This window comes from Chiroxiphia lanceolata, chromosome 12 (assembly GCF_009829145.1).
Source record: "Chiroxiphia lanceolata isolate bChiLan1 chromosome 12, bChiLan1.pri, whole genome shotgun sequence".
Classification (NCBI taxonomy): Eukaryota; Metazoa; Chordata; class Aves; order Passeriformes; family Pipridae; genus Chiroxiphia; species Chiroxiphia lanceolata.
This window is the reverse complement of record NC_045648.1, coordinates 14,755,657-14,777,101: the sequence shown is the minus strand read 5'-3', so window position 1 is coordinate 14,777,101 and position 21,445 is coordinate 14,755,657. Positions and strand designations below refer to the sequence as shown.

General features: G+C 42.6%; 1 protein-coding gene across 6 annotated transcripts in view; it reads left to right on the top strand.

Moving 5' to 3' along the window:
- The window catches only part of MYO1E (myosin IE), a 242,838-nt gene that overhangs the window by 158,090 nt on the left and 63,303 nt on the right, over positions 1 to 21,445 (top strand). For 3 of the 6 annotated variants that reach the window (XR_004359330.1, XM_032700485.1, XM_032700489.1), the window contains exon 1: positions 5,053 to 5,149. The exons of the other annotated variants lie outside the window; for them this stretch is intronic. Coding sequence is in view for 2 of the 3 variants with exons in the window: in XM_032700485.1 (XP_032556376.1) it covers positions 5,147 to 5,149 (3 nt within the window). In the remaining variant the exon portion in view is untranslated. Of the gene's footprint in view, positions 1 to 5,052; positions 5,150 to 21,445 lie in introns of those variants that run through there. 6 annotated transcript variants of the gene reach the window in all.

Here is a 21,445-nt window from a genome sequence, read left to right as displayed (position 1 = left end):
CTTCATGCTCTTGTGTAGGTATTTTGTACCTGTGTAGGGATTTTTCTTGCTAAAGGACTGCTCAGATACTCAGTGTTTTCTTGAGTGTGTATGTCTGCAGAGTAGGGCTTGAAAGCAAATTTTTAGTTAAAGCAAATTGATTGAAGTTATTTTAATTTAAAAACAGAACATTTGTACCTCCTACTTCAGTCTTGAAAATAATGTTAAAAGGTCCTCCCATGTTGCTTTCTCCCTCTAGCCCTTCTCTGGCTAGAGTGGGCCAGGACATGTGGCCAAGATATGTAAATTTTTGTTTGTTCTTACACTCTTCCCAAGGCATCCCTACCACCACTGTCCAACACAGTATTTGACATGAATGGTCTTTGGTTTGACCCACACAGATGCTCTTTTCATGTTGTGTTATCAGAGATCATTATTTTTTGTACTTACATCACACTCTTGATGTTTCTAACGAAAGCAGTACTAAACTGTTGTATTTTATATCATTACATCTTCAGTGTCATTCACAGTGAAAATGTACATTTATTTTCTTAAAGGCAAATTCATATCATGATCACTTTTTTCATCAGGGCACAACAACAAGAATAACATTAATTTATTCTGGAGTCTTCAACTGTCTCACTCATGAATGCAGCCCCATTTCGAATAATCACAGAATTACAGAAATAGAGTAATTTAGGCTGGAAGGGACCTCAGAGGGAATATGGACCAACTCCCTGCTCAAAGCAAGGCTAATGTTGATGTTAGATCAGGTTGCCCATCATAACATAAAGTTTTGATCTTAAAAGCTTGTGTAGTGTTTTAAAAAACCCTCCCTTTGAGGAAAAAAAAAACCAATTCTTGCAATTTTGTTGTTGTGAATCTACATAGCTTAACTGAATTCAGTCACAGGAACACAGGAGGCAGAACTCCTCGGTTACCAAGTCCTCGTGGACTTCTTCCAGATTTACACCAGCCTTGCAAATAACAGCATTATTCATACGTTTTGGTTTGCAGTTGGAGAAAAAATTCAACTCCATGAATTCTAAGTGTCTCTTGCATCTGAGGCGTCTCTTAATCAGATCCAGAGTGAAAGAGTCACATGCTACTTTTCCTCAAAAAGATCCAAACCCAGCAGCGGATGAAAAAGGGCTGTTGACTTTGCTACTGTAATTTTACTCCAGTGCTATTTTAGATGGACACACTGAACATGTTAAGGGCACGTTTTCTGAACAGGTTTGCTTCTCTCATTTGGGGCCAACCAAAGAGAGGAAAGAAGAAATTGTGTTGGGCACAGAGAAAGGGAGTGAGAGAAAGCTACAACAATTATACTGTTTTTCAGTGTGGAAACCTGTCCTAATCACTGAAGTGATTTCATCACATTTTAAGTCATAAAATTCTGCCTTTGTCTTACACATGCCATTTTGCTTCTCCCTACATTTCACAAGAAGAAATTGTTGAATGCATTTATTTCCTGGAAGTAGAATTCTACATGTTTCAAGTGTAACTGAAGGCAGAGTGTAACCATCTGCATTTTAGAAGAAAATGTTATGATTAAAAAGTATCTGTTTATTCTTTGTAAGGCAGATACAAGGAAAAAATACATTGAATTTTTAAAGAGTCCTTAATCTAATATAATTTGCTTTTCTATGATACAAATCCTTCATCTTTCTAAGTACCAGACTGTGTGGATTTTTAACTAAAAGTAGGATGTCTTGTTAAGGGTCTTAAGCCTTGTTTTAATGGCTTTCAAGCATTAATTAAATTATTAATTAAATTATTCTAGTCAACAGAAGGCAAATATATGGCTTATAAAACCTATTCTAATTATAGTTTCTAAGTGAGAGAAAAGCACTAATGTATTTTTTTTCTTTGCTGTCAGTTTTAACCAATTAGGAAGCAGTCAGAGCACTTCATTAAAATTTCTAATCTTTTCCAGATTCACTGACTTCTTGTAAGAGTCGTTTCTTTCTGAAGGCACAGTTATGATTTTAGAATGGAGGGCAAGGGGAAGTTATATTCTGTGGCTTTTTCAGACAGTTTAGTGCTTTTACACTTTATCACGAGCCTGGTTCCTGTTTGGTGCTGGCACACAGTGTCACGCAGGCAGTGGGGAGGTGGGAAGGCACGTGTGAGTCACCAGCTGCACTGTGGAGCCAACAACTTCTCTTTTGTGGTACTGCCCAGTGCAGAGTGGGCTCCAAAACAGGGGATGGCAAAGAGGCTGCAGTCACCCTGTGAGTGCTGAGCCTCTGAAAGTCACAAATGCTAAGCCAATAAACCTCCTCAGGCACTTAATCGAAGCTTGTCCTTAAGTATTTTCCTGAAACTTAGCACCAGCGATCAGTATCAGGAGGATCAAGTGCTGCACCTGCTTGCAGCTAAAAAATATCCTCAAAATAATTCTTGATTCTTAGCACTCCAGTGCATGAGCCAGTAGGTGTTACTAACCAAACATACTGTCAGACAATAGACAAGCTGAAAAAACTGATGGAAGTTCTCAGTGCAGGAAATTCTTCTTAAATCTTTTCAAGTGAGGCCTTTGAAAGGTAACCTGTCCATGTGAACATTATGACAGGAACGTCACCATTTCTAAGTTTTGTGCCTCATTTAAAAGTACAGAGGGTCCTCTTGACTCAGCCTGAAAAGGTTCTGCCTTTCTCAGAGATGCCTTGTACATTCTTGGCTGGAGGACCCAGGCTGCACACCAGGCACTCCACCACTGATATTCAAAGGGAAATGCCTTCCCCTGCTTCGAGCATGGATGTTGAATAAGTGTCATTCACTTCATACAGTCAGCTTGGGACTTAGATGTTTATCATTAAAATAAGCAGAATGTTTAAAAGCATGAAAAGAGTTCATTGTGAATTGTGCTAGGTACACGCAGTGCTTAGCAAAGGTTCATGCAGATGCAGAGCACTGAGTCCTTCAGCTCTAGGGTTTTTGTGGAAAGTCATCTTCTAGTCCATCTAGAGTAGATGGACCCAGTAGCACACATCAACTGCAGTGAACTCAGGACACTTTCTCCATTAGCCTGCCAGTGGGAATGCACTGTTTAACTATTCATCCACAACCTTGTTTCTCTTCTTTTTTCATAACTCTTTATAAAGATGTTTGTATGTATGTAAACACACATACTTACAAATATATGTCTTAAGAAAATTAACCTATACATTAAAAAAGACCGACATCCAAAGCAAATAGAAAAACCTACAAAATCTGTATCCATTCTCTCTTTTGTCAGCCCAATATCCATATGCTCTCTGGATTCTTGCAGGGTTTTTTCACTGCTTTTTATCACAGTCTCATAATTTTATGTAACATTTCCATGTTCAAAAGAAATAATAGGAAAATTATTTTTGTCCTATTTCCATGAAACTGCTGTTACCTTCTGTTGAGAATAAAAGTGTGAAACTCATCTCCTGTGAAGTTCTGTGCACTTTCAGCATTATCAGATATATTTTTGCTTAATAGCTATTGCAGCTCATATTTACCACCCAGCTATTTTCTCAATGAAAGTATTTCCTACCTCTCATACCAATGTCAGCTAACATCCAAGCAATCCACTATGGAAATCCCAAGCTTCACATGATCAGTAATCATACAGTCTAAACCCAGCTGAGCTGAGGAAATGTTTTGTTTATTCTTCAAACCCAAGGATGAAACATGCCCAAAGGGCTGTTGTGTTTCATCCAAACCATCAAAGTCTGTGGGACGTCAGAGGAGGCCAGATAAATAGTTGAAGTTTAGTCCCATTTCCAGACTGTGTGCACCAGGGTGGTTTGAGGCATGTTTGATGTCTGCAAACCATAAGAGTTATCCTGCAGCCAGATCTGTGAGGACAAAGCCATGTACCTGTGTGAGTGGCACTGTCCTTCATCTGTGCTGGCAGATCTGGCTGCAGAACCAGCACCTGCCTTGGAGCAGCTGGAGCAGGGCTTTCCTCCAAAAAGTCAGGAGTGAATCCATTTATGTCTGATCTCTAAATCAGTGTGGAAGCAAGTCTTTATTTTGTATATAAAAACAAACAATGAAAATTGAAAACATATATGCTGTATAAACTATTCCCTATTTTTTCCAACAACTGCACTTCTTTTTAATCAGAAATACACTAAATCCCAGTACTATGCATTGATGAAAACCAGAAACTGTACTTATTGGGAGCGCTTTTCAAGGTGGTTTGGAAGCAGTATCAGCATATGACTCGTGGTCTGGCTGTTGTTATGATTGTTACATTATGTTGTTTCCATTTTATTTCTATTCTGGCTTAGAAGTGGGGTTAGAAATCCATTTAGAGCCAACAGCGGGGCTTCAATCCTGAGGAGAAGCGTTTAACAGGATTCCAGTCCTCGGCTGTGCGTGGGTTCACTGGTTTGATCCCTTAGAAGAGCGCAGTCCCTGCAAGTTGTACTGGTTGTGTCCCAGTCAGAACGACCAGATCAGCGCGGAGCAGACGCCGGCTGCCTGCGGGCACCTGGGCTGTTTTGCGCCCGTGAGGTGCCCGTAGGACTTGCCTCAGCATCCACCCGGTGACGAGACGCTTCGTACTTTCCATTGTTTCCAGGGATTAGCAGCACCTGAGCTCTGTGGGGCCGTGGGCGGAGGGCAGAGCCCGCAGCACACGCGCCGGGGGCGCGGCCGATACTGTTCGCTCAAAGCATAACACGGGATGTCACACGCGGAATGTTGGCACTGGAAGGGACCCACCAGGATCGTGGAGTCCCACTCTTAGAATCACTGATCATCAAGGACCATCGACTCCAACACGTCCCACCCAGCAGTGCCCGCCCCGGCTGCCCGTCCCGGCTCGGGGCGCACACCGGGAGCGCTCCAGGAGCAGCAGCCGCTCCAGGGCGCCGGGCCGGGGGTCGTGGGCCGCGCGCGCCGGGATTCCCTCCGGGAATGACGTCCCGGCTGCGCCGCGGCGAGTTCTCCATGTATGGACACATAATTGGACACGCTGCCACCCCGATCCCACGCCGCCTCCCGCCGGCCCGATCCCGATCCGATCCCGCTCCCGCCCCGCCCTGGCTGGGAGCTGCGCGCGCGGGGAGGGCGGAGCCGCTTCCCGCTCCCTCCCCTTCTCCCTCTCGCCCGTCCGTCCGTCCGTCCCGGGGCGCCGGCGTGTCTGGGCAGAGCCGCGGGCAGCAGCGCCGGAGGAGCCGCGATGGTGAGCGCGGGGCTCGGCGGGGCCGGGGCGGCGCTGGGAGCGCGGCCGGTTCATTCCCCCCGCGGTGCCGGGAAGGGGCCGCGACAGCGCCCCGTGTCCCGCTCCCGGCCGGGGGGTTGTGTAACCGCGCCGGCCTGTGGGGAGCGGGGCCGAGCCGGGCACTGCCCTCGGAGCCGGGTCGGTGCCTCAGCCGCGTCCCGAGCCCGCCCGTCCCGCCGCGGGGCGCGGGCAGGGCCGGCGCCGCCTGCGGAGCACCAGCCGCGTCTCCAGCCCTCTCCCGCCGCTCGGGATGTTGCGAGGTTTCGGATGTTTGTGTCGTGAAGCAGGGGGGAATCCCGTGGGACGGGAATGCGGCGTGGTGGAACAACAGGTGACGCCTCTCCGGGTGAGAGGTCGCTCCCGGAGGGGGCTGTGCGGGGACACCCGCGCCCCCCGCCCGAGCCACCGCGTCCTCCTCCCTGTGCTCGGGTGCCGGTGTCACCTGGGCCCCGGGGGGAACACACACGTGTGCGGCAGATGCGGCTCCCGGACTATCCCGGGGATTCCGGCACCGCCGGGGCTGTGCGCGGCCGGGGGGATAAGGGGATGCGGTATCACTAAAACACATCAGTGCCAGGCTGAGGGAAAACTGAGGTTCGGCAGGTAAACCTGGTTTGTCCTTAGTAATTGCCTCCTGGTGATTGATAATGGCTTTCATCCTGAAGTAATTCAAGTAACGATTATGTCTACCTGTTACACAAGAACCTACAGTAAGTAGTGAAAAATCCGATGTGGTAATAAACTAGGCTAAAATCCGCAACTTTAAAATAAATAATTTATTTAAAACTGTTCTAAATCAGAATACTAAAGATCTGAGAGTTAAGGTACTTAGAAAACTGTTGCAATATGTCTACTAAAGCTTAACTAAGATTTGAAAACTGACCAGCCTAGTCCTTGTGTATTCAGAGCTTCCCCTCCAGTACCTTTTCAAGGATACCTCTCTTACTTGCAATTGCCTGTGCTTTGACTTCCTGAGGCAAGTACAGTTGTGCTTCACACAGGTGTAACCAGGCACAAGTCTTTGCTTTAAATAAAGCATCACAGAAGTTAGGAAGCTAAAATGTCTGTTTAAGTCTCAATGATACCACCAGCTCTTACAAACCTGCTTTTGGTGAGGAGCTTTGAGTAAGGTCCGTGTGTTCCCTGGAATTGGTTGTTTCGCCAGGTGATTCAGATCAACGCTTTAGCCATAACCTTTGCTTCTCAGTACTTGCTGGGTCACAGACACCTGTGGCACTTATGGACTCCCTGGTAGAGGTTGTGTCATTGCCCAGACTGCTGACATGTTAAATGGGCTTGGAAGGCCTTGGTGCAGGTGATTCAGGGGTGTCCACCTGTTACTATTAATACCTTAAGATCAGCCAGTTGATCTGCGCCATTAATTGCTTTTTATTGAAAGGTTTCAATCAAAGTACAGTTCTTGTCAATGCTAATACAGTCTGTTTTACTTTATCAAAATAAGAGAACTAGTTTCTTCCACGAGATACCCTTTTCAGGGAAGTGTTGAGACAGTTATGCTCCAGCTTTTAATTTGATACTGAAGTAGTCCTTCACTGTGAGATCTCAGGCTAATAGGAACTGCATTTTTAGATTGCTGGTAAGTAATGAGTACAATAAAACCAGAAAAGATTGTTTTTAAAAGTGATACTTTCACAAATAATTATGCCGAAACAATTGTTTCGAAGGTAGTATTTTGTAACTTAGCTGGCAGAAGAGTTGCCTGGCAGGACTTATGATGACTGCTGATGAACATGAATCATGCCACTAATATCCTGAAACTTTATACTCATTCTCTGTGCTGTATTAAAAAACTCACATTATTCCCCTTACTTTGTCTTAACAGTTTTGATGTCTGGAGGGAAAAAGAAGCAGAATGTTATGACTGCTTTGTGTTCTCTAAATTAAGTCTTCTCTGTTGACCTTAGAGTGACCTTTCCCTCCTCTGACAGGGTTCCCAGTGCAGGGTGCTGGGTTACCACTGACATCAGTGCTGTCCCCACTTTGTAGAGCAGAGTGTATAAAGGTGTCTCTGGCCTAAATGTGCCTCTTCTGGTCTCTCTGCCGTGGTGCAGTGCCCCACCCAGGTCAGCTGCCAAGACTGAACCTCTGTATGACTTAGCAATACGTGTGCTCTTTTTTGCTGGTTTATTTTTAATCCAGATGAATATCTATATTGAGCTCCCAGCGTGGTTTCAGGAGGAGATCTGCAGACATGGAATTTCATGGCTGTACATGGCAATACAAGATGGGAATGGGCAACAGTGGGGCAAAAGTGCATTAAAGCTGACAGTTCTAAGGAACATCTGGCAACTGTTGAAATTTTTCTCTTAAAGTGCATCTGTTTTGTTAACTGTGTGTTTCAATGCTTTAAATTCAAAATAATAATTTAAAACCCCCTACCAGCCTCTAACAGCTTAGCTGCAGCTTGTAAGACTTCAGAAATGGTTATTATGTGTCAAGTAGTCCCATCCATTGAAGGACTCTATCCATTATACTTGGGAAACCTCTTGGCAGAAGCTGAAACTTGCTCAAAGTGAAACGTAAGGTCAGCTGAACTTTATGCAATTTTTACATTATAATGTTGGCTTGAACTTTCATCACATTCTGGGATACTTTATGGAGATACATTGGAGGATCCTGAGTTGGATAGAGAATCTGTCACAAAAATGATCTTGTCACATTGATGTGACAGTGTGGTCTTGATTCACTTAGAATAGCTCTGTAGTCTTCAGGGAAAGATTGCTCTCCTGAGTCCTGTCAGCTGGTTTTGGCCCTCTGAAGGATAAAACACTGAATGTCAATCTGCAAATACAATATTTTCTAAGGCATAAACTGCTACTATATTTATATAAAAAAAAGCCAACTACCAAACCAGCTAAATGCAACAACAAGCCACCAGTGATCGACTGTCCTGGCTTTTGCATGATCTCTGTTTTAGAGTAATTCTGCAGTTTTGTACCAATTTGTTGGGCAGAGTGAGAAGGGAAGGCTCCAAAAGAAAGCAGAATCAGCAATATCTGGATTAACTCACAAGTTGTTGGGCAAGACAGGGTTATCTAATTTACTTCTGTTGAAAAACCTAAGTGTTTCTATGTTGCCTTTAAGCAGCATTTCAATGCTAAGCGATTTTCTGCTGCAGTCAGTATGAGCATTTTGTCTGGGCATACATGGTGTCTTCCTGTTTCCACCTCTTCAACAAAGATGGAAAGTTGATTTTCAAAAAGGAACCTTTCCGTAGCAGTTCAGCATAGCTTGACATCAGTAGAGGGCAGATATTTATAGCCCAGTCCAGCCAGATGTTGGGGATGTCTGGATTACATGTAGTGCCTCTGAAAGTCTGCAGAAATAAAAGACTGGATTAACCTGAGAGGCCTTGTGCTGGCCTTTAGAATTTGGTCCTAAAATAGCTAAGGTGTGATGTGAACTGGGACCTTGTACTGTCTTAAGTCTTTTTTTGTGCAAGAAAGTCACAAGGAAGACAGAGATGCTTCTCTGTTGGAAGGGTCCTTTCCTGTCTGGTGCTGCAAACAGCAGCCTAAGCTCAAACCTTGCTCTCTGCCAAATGTGGAGTATTAGGGAGGGTAAGAGCATGTGCTTTGCATTATGTCTAGAGATGCATTAATGGAAAAATCTCCCAGTTATATGGTGTTTCTCTGTGTCTGATATATGAAATACAACAAAACACAGTAGCATGTTCAGTAGTAAAGGTGGTGATTCCTACTTGATGTGTTTTGTTTAGGCTTGTGTTTGTGTGCGAGCTTGTCTTTGTTTCTTTCTAGTTTAGACCTTAGAATGATTTATGGGTATATTGTGTAAGTTAGAATACTTTTTCAGAAGACACTAATGTATGCAGAATGTTACTCAAGTGCAGCTGAACAGGTGATTGTGTATGTCTGTACATCTTAAGCATTTTTCTCATAATCTCTTGCCTTCCAGAAATGTTTTTTTTTCCCCCGCCCTCTGTACAAAACTAGTTGTGAAGGAAATGGGGTGACATTGCTGTTAGTGGTTTAACTAAACTATTTGCAGCCACTTTTCCTTATCTTGAAGGGATAACTTGTGCCTGTCTCACTGCCTTGTTCTTAAGCATTGCTGCATATGCAGAATGGAGATCGTTAAAACAAGCTTTTTAGATCCTTTGTGATAGTGAGCACATGGAATGTCAAGCTTTTTCTGAGTTCTCAGTAAAGTCTGAGTAATGTCCTCTTCTGGACATTGAAAGTATGTTACCTTGCTTGAAGCATTAAAAAGTTGCACATCTCTTTTGAGAAGTCTTATTAGCTCCTTTTGTAATAATTTAAATTAATTTTATTTCATAAATGCCAATATATTCTCAGTTGTAGGAGTTAGTCTAAAAGTGACATCAATCTAAGTGGTCATGCACTGCTCTATCCAAGTTATATTAAAGAATAAAAGTTTTTCTGTTCCTAATTTCAGCATAAGGAATTTGAAATGCCTGTGTTTGGATTTGTCTTCTAATGTAGTATGCATGTTTATATTGATAATACTAATGTATAGCTAGATAACATGTAAATAAACATCTTCAGAGCTACAGGAGAATGCTTTATATTGGTAAAACCTAACTTAGTTGCTGCATCTGATGAAGAAGGGAGCAAAAAGATAAGAGGTGATCTTTCCTCCAGATGTCCTAGCTCTTACACTTATTATACCAAGGACCCTGGCAGTGAGCTTTCTGAAGTTCTGAAGAGTTGTGACACAGGTCATTGTAGTTCTGCTAATGGAGACCAGTCTGGGGTTGGTCTGTGCAAGTTGTCCTACTTTTGCTTACCCTTTGGTTCTGGGTGTTGCCACAATAAATGCTTATAAATGACAAATTCATCTGCTTTCCTTTTCAGTTTCTTAAAGTACTCTTGTAATGCAATACTTTGGTCTGCTTTTTTAGGAAGCTGCATTCTGGATCTAGAAGGTGTGTGGCTACTGGAAAGCACTAAGAGCTGTGTTAGAAAGGGATTTTGCACCTAATTGAAAGAGGGGTTGTTCTGGGAGTTAACAGTGCAGGACTAGAAGCAGTAAAATTGAAGCAGTTTTTGGAACTGGGAGGAGTCTGTGTGTATATGTGTGTGTTACAGAAATAAGGATTTGGAAAATAGTTCAGTTCCTCTGCAAGCACAGAAATCACCAGGCGTAGGCTTTGGTAAGACAGGGCTGGCTTGCACTGTTGTTAACTCGTTGAATGAAGCCACTTTATTTATACTCTCACCTTGAATATGAGCAACAAAGGTTTACCTCAGCATAATAGGCTAAACCTCTCAGGGAAAATTATATAAAGATTCTCTTGCCCATTTTCTCATCTGTAGGAGGTCATTCACCTCCTCACTACCTGTTGTCTGTCAAGGAGCTTTTCTGGTCGAAGCTGGTCACTGGCACATGATTGGAATTCCTGTTAACTGATGGAAGTGGTTTTTTCCTGCCTATGGATGGAGAAGTATTGCAGGTGTATGGAGTGCCCGCTAACTTGAAAATACTGTAGCCAAAGGACTCTTAGCTATGGTGTGTTGTTTGGCTTTTACTTCTACACCCATGCAGTAGAAATAGTATCTGTAAATATCGGAGAAATACAGCAGAAAGTAAACAAGAATTTTCTCCCGTCAGATCGGATCTCTGACTCTGGGGAGTTGTCCTGATGTTCACGTCACCGTTGTTAGGGCTCTTGTGCAGCCTCAGCCTCCTGGGGGAGCTTGGGTGTGAGGAGCTGTATTTTAGTCAGACCTTCCTGGGCTCAGTTCAGTCTTTCCCATCTCCTACTCCCTTCCCTCACGTTCCTGAGATGCCAATTACTGTCCTGCCCAGGAAGTACGGCTGTCGCTCCTTTCCTGACTCATCGTCATTTTCTGGCTTTCTGATCTTCCCCCTTCTGCTTTCCTCCCTCACCTCTTGAAAATGTGAATACCCTCTGGGGAGCCCAGGTGTGCAGTCAAGTCCTGGCAGTGCATGGCATCCGATTTCTCTGCTTGACTAAGTCATTACTGTGCTAGGAAAAGGTGTCTTTAGTCTAAAGCTTTCCCATACATTGAACCTTACAGGTTCTAATCTATTAAATATGCTTCATGTAAGTGAAGGCTTTGGGGTTTGATGGCATCATGTACAGCAACAGGTACATCTAACCCCGAGATTATTTGATGTAGGTAGCCCAGGAAGAAGGATGTGGTCAAGGCTCTTTTTCCAAAGACATAGTGGCATTTAATGGATATTAAAACCACTTGTGAATTGGATTCATAAACTGTAAATCGTATCTCTAAAAAAAATTCTGAATTGAAGTTTTTTTACTTTAAATTGAAAATGCTTTTTTAAATATGTGAGAGCCAACAAGGAAAGCATTGTTGGCAATTGGAGCATGAGTCAGAATTATCAGAAGTGATGCTAATGGGAAGCCTACTTACAAGGTGCAAAGTGCAAAGAATTACCTACTAACATTACTTGCTAAATTCAGCAACTAAATGTGAACTTGAGAGCTAAGGCCAGACATTAGCAGATCTTGAACATCCTTTGTGATCAACACAGTTCTGGAAGGGTCAAAAGGACTAAAAAGTAGGTCTGATGCTCTGCTCTCCTGTCATCTGGGTGATTTTTTTCAGCTGCCAGAAATGTCTGGTGAAAACCACTTCTAGCTCTCAGGGGAACAGTACAGTGGCCTTGGGATGGAGTGATGAGACATGTCTTTCTTTAGCCTCCTTCGTCAGAAAAAGGGGACATAAATTGTTTATGCAAAAGCACATGCTTCTAGAAGCTATTTTCATGCTTTCTTCAGCAATCTGAAGTCTAAATGAGAGGTTTTTGTTGGCATCCTTCAAACTGGACTGGCAATCTCACAGTGAGTCGCTGCACTTGTCCTTGTAACAGGAAATGTGGGGCTTTTTTTCCTTGCCAGCTCAGAACCACTCACTGAATCACTGTCATCAGCTGAGCCTGAGTTTGTAACCACTTCTCGGTCAGCCTTGTCTAATTTAAGTGTTGAAGTCATACTCAAGTCTGAACAGTGCCGCCTGATACCCTTTATAAAACAAAGGAAATGTTTTCAACGCACAGAAAGGTTTAAAGTCTTTCTTGCTTGTGTCTTACGAAATGTGCTGTCTGATGTTTGATCTTGCACCTAGGACAGTCTTCTGCTTTCAGTCTGACATTCCACGGTATTTGTGGGGCTTTGAATTCTAGGCAGCTTACCAGGGCTGTTATCTTTTGCAGTGATTGATGTCTTTTCCTGTGCTTTGAGTTGGATGTTGCTAATAGCAGAAATACAAAAAGATGGAAGCTGGGACCTCTTGTCAGTAATGTGTTTGCAGTGCCAAGCGGTAGTCAAGAGCTTGTCTCATCTTGTTTTGGTTTGGGTTTTTTTTTTTACTGCCTTGAAAGATACAAGTCTGCACAAACGCCTGAGAGCTTCCAAATTTGCTTTTGCAATAACTTTTAACCCTGTGTTATTCCCAACTTCGTGAAGAAGTGCACGGATTCAAAGTGTATTGGAATTTCTTTTAACAAATGCTGCCAATCCTTGGGGTTGTGACACACTGATAGCTCATTTGGTGTGAGCTACTGATTTGAGGGGTTAGTAGGAAAATTCCAAGGACAAAAGTTTACCTAGATATTTTAAATTGTGGTTCTTCTGGCAATTACACCTCCTGATCACCTGGGGTTTGGACTATCTTATTGCAGATGTTTTGGTATAAGAACTGGAAAATACTTCATTTGCTAAGTGGAAGCAGTGCTCTTAAGGTGTATTGAAGAATACTTTTACTAAACCTAATCTTAAAGGCCATTTCACGGGACTCAAAAGCAAGTGCATGCTTTTGAGGATTTTTTTTTTTTCTTTCAGTGTTTAAGAAGTGTTTGATTTGCTTGTTTCTCAGTCACAAAAGAATTTATTTTCCTGTACTGGTTGGTCCCCAACTGTATCCAGTACATACCTAAAGAGAGGGAAATGTGCAAAAATATTTATAACAGTAGTTGAAAAGTCATACTTATGCCACAGATATACTTAAATTAAATGGGGAATTTAAAATTTGTTGAGATTCATTTCAGAAGGGATATAAAGCTACATAACCACCCATTCTTGCTTTCAGAGTGCAGAGGTATTAGCTGTCTATGTAGTCTGAATCAGTAATAAATTCTGTAGTATCTTCTGGTAAGGCCTATGAAACATGGATTTTGCGTAATTATTTCTGCTATCTAAATATAGATCATGTTTTTTAAGGAATTAATGATAGGATGCAAACATCTATGAAAAAATAATTAGTCACAGGAATCCATTGTTACATTAGACCCTTGGATCATAATTAGTTCTCTATTTTTTTGTTGATTCTTGATAGTACGGTTTTTATGAAAGTCAGTTAAACTGACACACTGTTCCTGTCAGGAAACTTTTGATATCTTTCCTACCACAATTTGATTTAAAAATTTGGATCCGATGAAAACCGGTGTATTACAAAGCATGATTTTCTTACACATGGCTTCTGTACCACATGCAAACTTGATTAGTTTCTGAATTGCCTTAATCAATGGAAACAAATATTTTACTGCGCCAATAAAAATATGGTAGTTCCTCTAATAACAGAATTACTTCAGCTAGTTTTTTTTGTCCACCTAAAAGCTGTGCCTTATGTGCAGTCATGTTTCCACAACTTGACGCTGTGTTGTTGGTAGCCTCCAAAGCCTTTTTCAGTGCTTCCCCTCAAATTTAAGTATACCCTGGGAACTGCTATGTTGGTTAGTAATTGCTACATTCAGCAAACCAAAGATTCCTACAAAAAGCATTCTGGGCTTTGCAGTGGAAAAGCAAAAATAGCTTCTCAGAGTAGGGCAATTTGGATGTTTTCAGTTTTTGAGGGGATCCTGGCTGGGTTTTGTGTAACCTGCAAGACTTGAGTAGACTGGAGTAAGGTGCCTTTTTGGGATTGGTTTACCCTGGCAGAGAGGGAAGCATAGGCTTGCTGTGACAGGGAACAGCATAAACCTGCTGGGAAATCTATTGCAAAGCAGCTAAAAATGCATCAATCCATCCCGAACTGTACCCAACCTGTCAGCCATTCCTTGCTCTGCTGTGACTGTTTGCTCTGCAAAGCATCTCTTCCTGCTTTTTCCTCGAGTAGCTGGGAATTCCTAATGGCAGGTGTCTGAAGGCCACATTTGTTGGTTGCACTAGTGAGGGGTGGCATTGGCACACAGGGCTTGTGTGGGGAGGGACATTTTCCTTCCAGCTGAGTGATGGGACTCAGCAGCTCCTCGGGTTGTGTGTTCAATGTTCTGTGCTTACTGATGGTTGAGGGCAAAGTCCCTGCAGGAACAGTGTTCCAAGGCCCATGATGTTGGATGATTGTGTGTTATAGGAATAGATTGCCAGCAAATAGACTTTGCCCTTGAAATTGGAGTAATTTCTACAGATTATGCTCTTTTGTTGTGGTTTTTTAAGAAGAATTAGGCTTGACGCGGGGGGAAAAAGTGAACTGGGATGTTTTGTTACAGATGGAGATCCTGTTATGGCACTGTGTATGTCTGTGGAGGTCTGATTTGAGGTTTGACCTTAAAAAATCAAAAACTTGAGTGCAATTTAAAGCAGAGTTGGGAGTGGGGAGAATGACTTCATTGTAGGAGAGGCCACTGCTTTTGCTGTTTTACTTGTTTTTTGTCTCAGCATTGAGTTGCAACCACAGAATTGGAGGCAGAAGCAATTTTCAGATGAGAAAGAAGACAGGAATAGGTCTTGAGCAGAGCAAGTCAGATCAGAAGTGTACCTACAAGTGAAAGAGGACTTGACAGTGCCTGAGTATCCAGTATGTGAAACTCGAGATAAAGTTGAGTACCTGTTTCTGGCAGCTAAGCCTGGTTTCTTAAGCAACTTAAATATCTGTAACTGTCACTCTCGTCTCACAGCACTATGTAATATGTTCCTGTATGGCAATAAAGGACTAGATTCACTGTATTGGAGAAAATAAGACTTTGCCCAGTTTGATACCTGCTTTAAATAACAAATCATATGTGGTTAACAAAACTTACATTTTAATACAGCTGAAATGGGTTCTGTTGTGGTTTTAAGAAAGTGTATACAGTAATGGAGATTAATCTTCTAGCTTGAAGCTGCCTACAAACACACAGAATATCTGTTCTCTACAGGACTTACTACAGTCTCCATGGACCTTGACCTCAGTGTCAGGAGTATGTAATGAAGTGTGTGAGCCTCTTGAGGGGCTACAGAGTGGTTGAACTTCAGTAGCACATAGAGAATGGGTTATTTCACTTAGATAGTATTAATGTTAACTGAAAGTTTTAATATTGAAAGGAGTACTTAGTTTCCCAGTTCTTAGTACCCAGCTGACTGCTCCAGAAACCTTAACACTGTTCCCATGAGTACTGTTTGCTAAAGCTTGTCTAGTGGTAAATAGGAATTCTGGTTCCAGGGCTCTTAATGCCTGAAATACCAGCACACCCAGTCCACAGAGACCTGATCTCAATATGCAGAAATAAGTTCATGACCAACAGTGGTTTCTTCCTGTCGTTTATTTTGTTTTTATTCTTGGTTCGTTCTAGGAACACTTAAGAGGAAACAGGAGAGCAGTGGCTACTTATTCCCATATTTGGTATTGTTCTAGACAAAATGAACATCCTTCACTAAAGGAGAGGGGTAATACAGTGTTTCTGGACAATCTGACCTACCTCCAGCCATGGCTTAATCATGGCAGAGTCACACTGGGTCTGTTTTCTTTTCAGCTGTGCAGTTTTCTGCATGGAGTGACAGTGTTGCTGAGCAGTTCAGCAGCACCAAAGGGGTGCATTAAGATAGGTGGGACTGAATCTTCACAATACTAAAAGCCTGTCTTTACAGTTACAAATCCTTGTTCTCAGGTGGAGCTTCCATTGGTCTACACATTAGTAGTGGTGTATTTTAAGTGATAAAAAGAGCTGGAATTAGTGGAGGTTACTAAGTACATGTGGTGAAATGAACACTCAGTCTTTAGTGGAAAAGGAAAGAATATTTAGAACATCAACTCAGTTGCACCTCCTGACTTGCTCCCTGATTTTTTTCCTGAGACCTGTACTTGTAAAGGTTCGTGTCTTCTGTACTTCAGTACAGATTTGGGGGTGAGGAGGGAACCATAAGCCTTAAATCTGTTTTGTTAAATGGTCACTAATAAAGCTAATGTATACAGTAGTAAATACAATGTATTTCAGAAAAGCATTGTAATCACTAGAAATGTAGTCCCTACTTCCTGCTGGAGTAGCTGCCTTACCTGATTCCTTGCAACTCGGCAGTAAAAAGATAAACTAATGATGGCAGATTTTGATCTTTAGTTTAGAAGTCCTGAGCTTGACATTTTTGTTTTAAGTATTGCAATGGGTACTTAGACTAAATAAATGCAGCTGCATGTCAGACTGCCTCAAATTAAGCTATTGTGGATACAGTCTTGACAGAACTAAAAACTTCCAGTTCTGGATAAGAAAGGAATGTCTGAAATCCACCCAGAAGAGCAGAACACAATGCACAACTTTAAATCCCTCTTTCAGTGCCATAGGATAGATTTATAGACTTAGCTTTTTTTTTCTAGTCCTGAGTGTTTCTTTTGGGAAAGGAATTTGAGAGCTGTTTATTCTGAAAACAGTGTTAGTGGTGTGAAAGATGACAAGTGCTGAAGCAAGTATATTTGGGCTGTACTGGCAGTACAACCTGTACCCTTAATGTATAGGCAGGTACTTCATAAACCTTTTGCCGTCACTGAGGGTTTTCTGAAGGTAGTAGTTTGAATGTTATGGAGAAGCATGTCGTTACCACAATTAATGAATTAGTCATGAGGAGCTGTTCAGTGTGACACACCTCGAGAGTGTTCACCTACTGAAATCAGGTTTTCTTTTGTTGAGATAATTTCCTAATGATACAGCAGGCTGAGGCCATTAGGTAACTTTTTCACTTGACTTGTCCCATACATGGGGCTGTTCTCAGACCAGAATACATTTACAATTAAGCACTCAGCAGGCTTACCCTGCCACTGTATGGGGGGGGGTTTCTTTGTGGCTGAGTGTGGCTGGAGTCCAGCCTGGGACTGGGAGGGACAAAGCGAACGGAATCGCTCCCGGCAGTTTGATTGTAACCCACCCACTGCGGTTTGTACTGGGCCTCTGATACTCGAGAATGGTTAAATAGCTCATGACTTAGTACGGGGGGAAAGAGACTTCAATCACAAATACGAGTAGTAACTTTCTACTGTTCTAGAAGCACTGAAGGCTCTGGGGAGTTCTTCCTAGTCTGCACTTCAAATGTGTAGGTGGAGAGTCAGTGATTGTGATGTTAACTACCTGTTGGGAGGCAGCTCTGCTCACAAATTTTGCAGCTGAAGCAGACAGTGTATTATTGGAAGACTATCCATTTTTATTTCAGATTATTTTACCTGATGTTATTTTAGCTGTGTCTGATTATTTTACAATCAGATCTTGAAGTTAGAAGTCAGGATTGCTGTGGCGGTTTTTAAATTTATTTGTTGGGTTTTGTTTGTTGTTTTTTTCCTCAGGGCTCTGCAAGTATTTTGTCATTCTGCTCTTTACAGGTGTGGAGTAGTAGATTAACTATAAAATACTAATCCTGTTGCTGTTTGCTCATTGAGACTGCAGGTGTACAAACAGGAAAAGAAAAAACAAAGGGGAAGTTAATATTATCTGATTGCCAAAACAAAGAAGCACCAATTTAGTAGCTAAAATTATGTTCAAGCTGGTAACAGGATACAGTGAACAATGAAGCTACATTCTATAGCTAATTGTGTCCTTTTAGGGCTTGTTTTGCAATTATACTTGACCAATTGAAACTCTTGAGGGGAGTAGAAATCTACCTCATTTAAATGAACCCACTTAATTTTTTTCTTTTTGCATGATACCTCAGTGAGATGCTTAGTCACTTGGTATTTTTGAAGACTTGAGAATATATTCAAGAACTAACACTACCTAGTTTTTTTTAAAGGTGGTGTTTTAAGTCAGGACATTGCAAATATCAGAATAGTCAGATGGGAGGAGTACTTTTTTTATTCCATCCATTTGCTACTGTAGCTGTAATAAGACATACAGTTTTCCCCTTTTTTCCTATTCCTGTCTTCCAGTCTCTAGTGTGACTGTTGAGAACCTCACTGAAGTACCAAAGCTGTGCAGAGCCTTTGTGATCACCATGGATGATGTTTTGTTCTTGTGCTATTTTAATAAGGACATACTGGGGTATATATCTAAGGGGCATGTTCCTAACACCTGCCACAGACTTTGTTGTGGAACTTAAATTATCTACAGTGTGTGAGGGGCCTGGAATCCTCTGCTGGTTTTGACAGATGATATGTGCAAACTACATTGTGCCCCCTGTGATGAAAGTATGCCATGGTCCACAGTAGGCTGAGTGACAGATCCTACTTTCTCAAATGGGAACAAGAATAAGGGAAATATATCTAAGCAGGAATGGTGGAATGGTCTGAGCTGGCAAGATGGTGGGAGTTTTATCTGATCCAGGCAAGCTGCTTCTGTTTGCAATGTGAAGTTCTGCTCTACCTTGGTAGTACTCTTTCTGCCTGTTTTATAAGTCTTCAATATTGCTGATGGAATTGGTTCAGCCTAACACCTTCTCTGAGTCTAACCTTGTATAGGAAACCTGTGCTTGTCCTCCTTCCTGCTGATCCGCCATGTGACTTCGAAATAATAGGCCTGACTCTGGTCTTACCTCTCATCTTCTGCCGTTGTCTTCCTGTCCTTCTACATCTTTACCTTTCAGTAAGCCTTCACAGAGGTCTTCTGTCTTCAACTGCAAATCCCAAAGGACATGCTGCACTTTGTTGCAGGCTTCTAGGGTGATTCTGGGACTTAGTCTCTTACATGTTAAATAGCGTGTAATGTGATGTCTAAGTTATGCTTTTAGTAGTAGTTCTAAACAGGCTTAACCTTGCTCAGGCAACAGTGTGTGTACACTGGATCATTTTTCTGGTCCTTTTTAAAGTGCAGATTTCCATGGCATTACACACTGAAGGGAAACCTGCAATGAAGCATGTTGTACAAAGGCAGAGAAGCTCTATTTTGTACTTTGCAATAAGGTCATGGAGATCAAAGTGGATGTACAGATGTTATTTGTACATTTGTAATTCATGAACCTGCTTATGTGAATAAGTCATGTTATTGTTTAAATGCCTGTATATGACGTGATTTTAGATTAAAACTTAGTTTTTATCTTCCTGGGAGTCCTAACAGTTACTGCTGTGGAGTGTCGGAGAATTTTTAGAAGTGCAATAAAAACATGTACACAATTGGTGCTTTAGCCCTAAATTGGCAAAACACCACTGAGGATAGATCCCTGTTAGAAATTCATGGAATAGCTGGTGTTAAAAAATTGCCTGTATACCAGAGACCACAAGTGTGTTTTAGAAGACATAAGAAAGCCTTTCTGTGATGCTGGCTGTTACTGGATGGTTAAAAATGCAGAGCATTTTTTGAACCTGCTGTCAACACTACCTAGAAGCAATACTACAGCTACTTTAGAACTGGACTCAAGCCTTACTTGAAAAATGTTCCGTGGCACCTTTATTCCCTACAAATAGAGAAAATCTCTCTGACATCTAATTTACAAGGTGTTATCCCTTTTGATAGCCCTTCTGCTGAACCGGTGGGCAATTACTGACTCATCCATGACTAAATTACTACTCTTCTCTCTTTAGAATTTGGGCATTACCTGATGCTCTCCCATGCAAGAGCTATGTAAATCAACCCTTGCTAAACATTGAGATTTGACAGGAGCAAACTGCAAAGCAAGATAGCTGCAGGCTCTTTCTTACTGTGTTTCAGTGGAAACAAAATGATTCTGGCTGTCAGACATTGCACAAGGAGTATGCAGAAGCACACCTGCATATCTAATGGTTTGATTCTTTAATGCACAGATTTTAAGAGATGCTTTCATTAACTGGATGAGACATGCTTAGCTGCACCACACAGTTTTTTATACAGTTGTAGGAGAAACGTTTTCATAATGTCTTGTAGGAGAAAGAAAAAGGCTCAGGCAGAGCTGGGATGGAAGAAGATCACATGCCTGATGTGTGATGTATTTTTTCACTATTGCTACACATAGAGCTGTGCATGTTCACGGGGAACCCTGTAGAAAACAAGCTTTTCTCAGTTACATCCTCAGGTTTTTTTGAAAGCTAGTAATTAACTCTGGATGTATGGACAGTCTGGGGAATGAAATGCTGGAAAGGAGTGCTAGGAAAGGGACCTTGAGGGGTCCTGGTTGATGGCCAGTTGGATATGAGTCAGGAGGGCCAACCGTGTCCTGGGGGCATCAGGCCCAGCATCCCCACCTGCGCGAGGGAGGGGATTGTCCGGCTCTGCTCTGACCTGGAGTGGCCTCACTTGGAATATTGGGGCAGTTTTGGGCTCCACAATGTAGAAAGATATTGAGCTATTAGAGAGTGTCCAAAGGAGGGCAACAAAAATGGTGAAGGGCCTGGAGGGGCAGCTGAGGGCACTTGGTCTGTTTAGCCTGGTGATAAGGAGGCTGAGGAGAGACCTCACTGCAGTTACAACTTCCTTGTGAGGGGAAGAGCAGGGGCAGGCACTGATCTCTGCTCTGTGGGGACCAGGGACAGGACCCCAGGGAATGGCCTGAAGTTGTGTCAGGGGAATGTTTAGGTTGGATATTAGAAAAAGATTCTTCACCCAGAGGGTGATTGGGTACTGGGACAGGCTCCCCAGGAAAGTGGTCACTGCACCAGCCTGCCAGGGTTCCAGAAGTGTTTGACAACACTCTCAGGAACATAGTGGGACTCTTGGGGCTGTCTGTCGCAGGGCTGGGAGTTGGACTTTTGTGGATCTCTTCCAAGTCAGGATATTCTATGATTCTGTGGCATCAGCCGGGATTTTTGAGAGTGGGAGTGTGAACTCCAAACCCGTGTTGGTATATGACCAACCTTAGGGCTTCAAATCCCACCTTGTTTGCTGGAAGGGCTAAAGCATTCCATGCCTTGTGCCTTTATTCCCTTTTCCAGCATATGCTGTAAGCCCTGCAGGCAGGGTAGCATGTGCCCTCAGGTGACCTCGGTGAGGTGAGTGACCCACCCACCCCTTATGAGCACCAGTGCTGCCCCCAGGAGCATTGTCACCCAGGAGGGGACGTGGCTGTGAACTCTGTGCTTTCCCCTGACTTAACTCCTGGTCTGCAGCTACTTCTAAATGCTTCACTGGTGAGAGGAAATGTTATGTTTTAAAACCAAACAGTCTTTCACTAAATTAAATTGAAGTGAA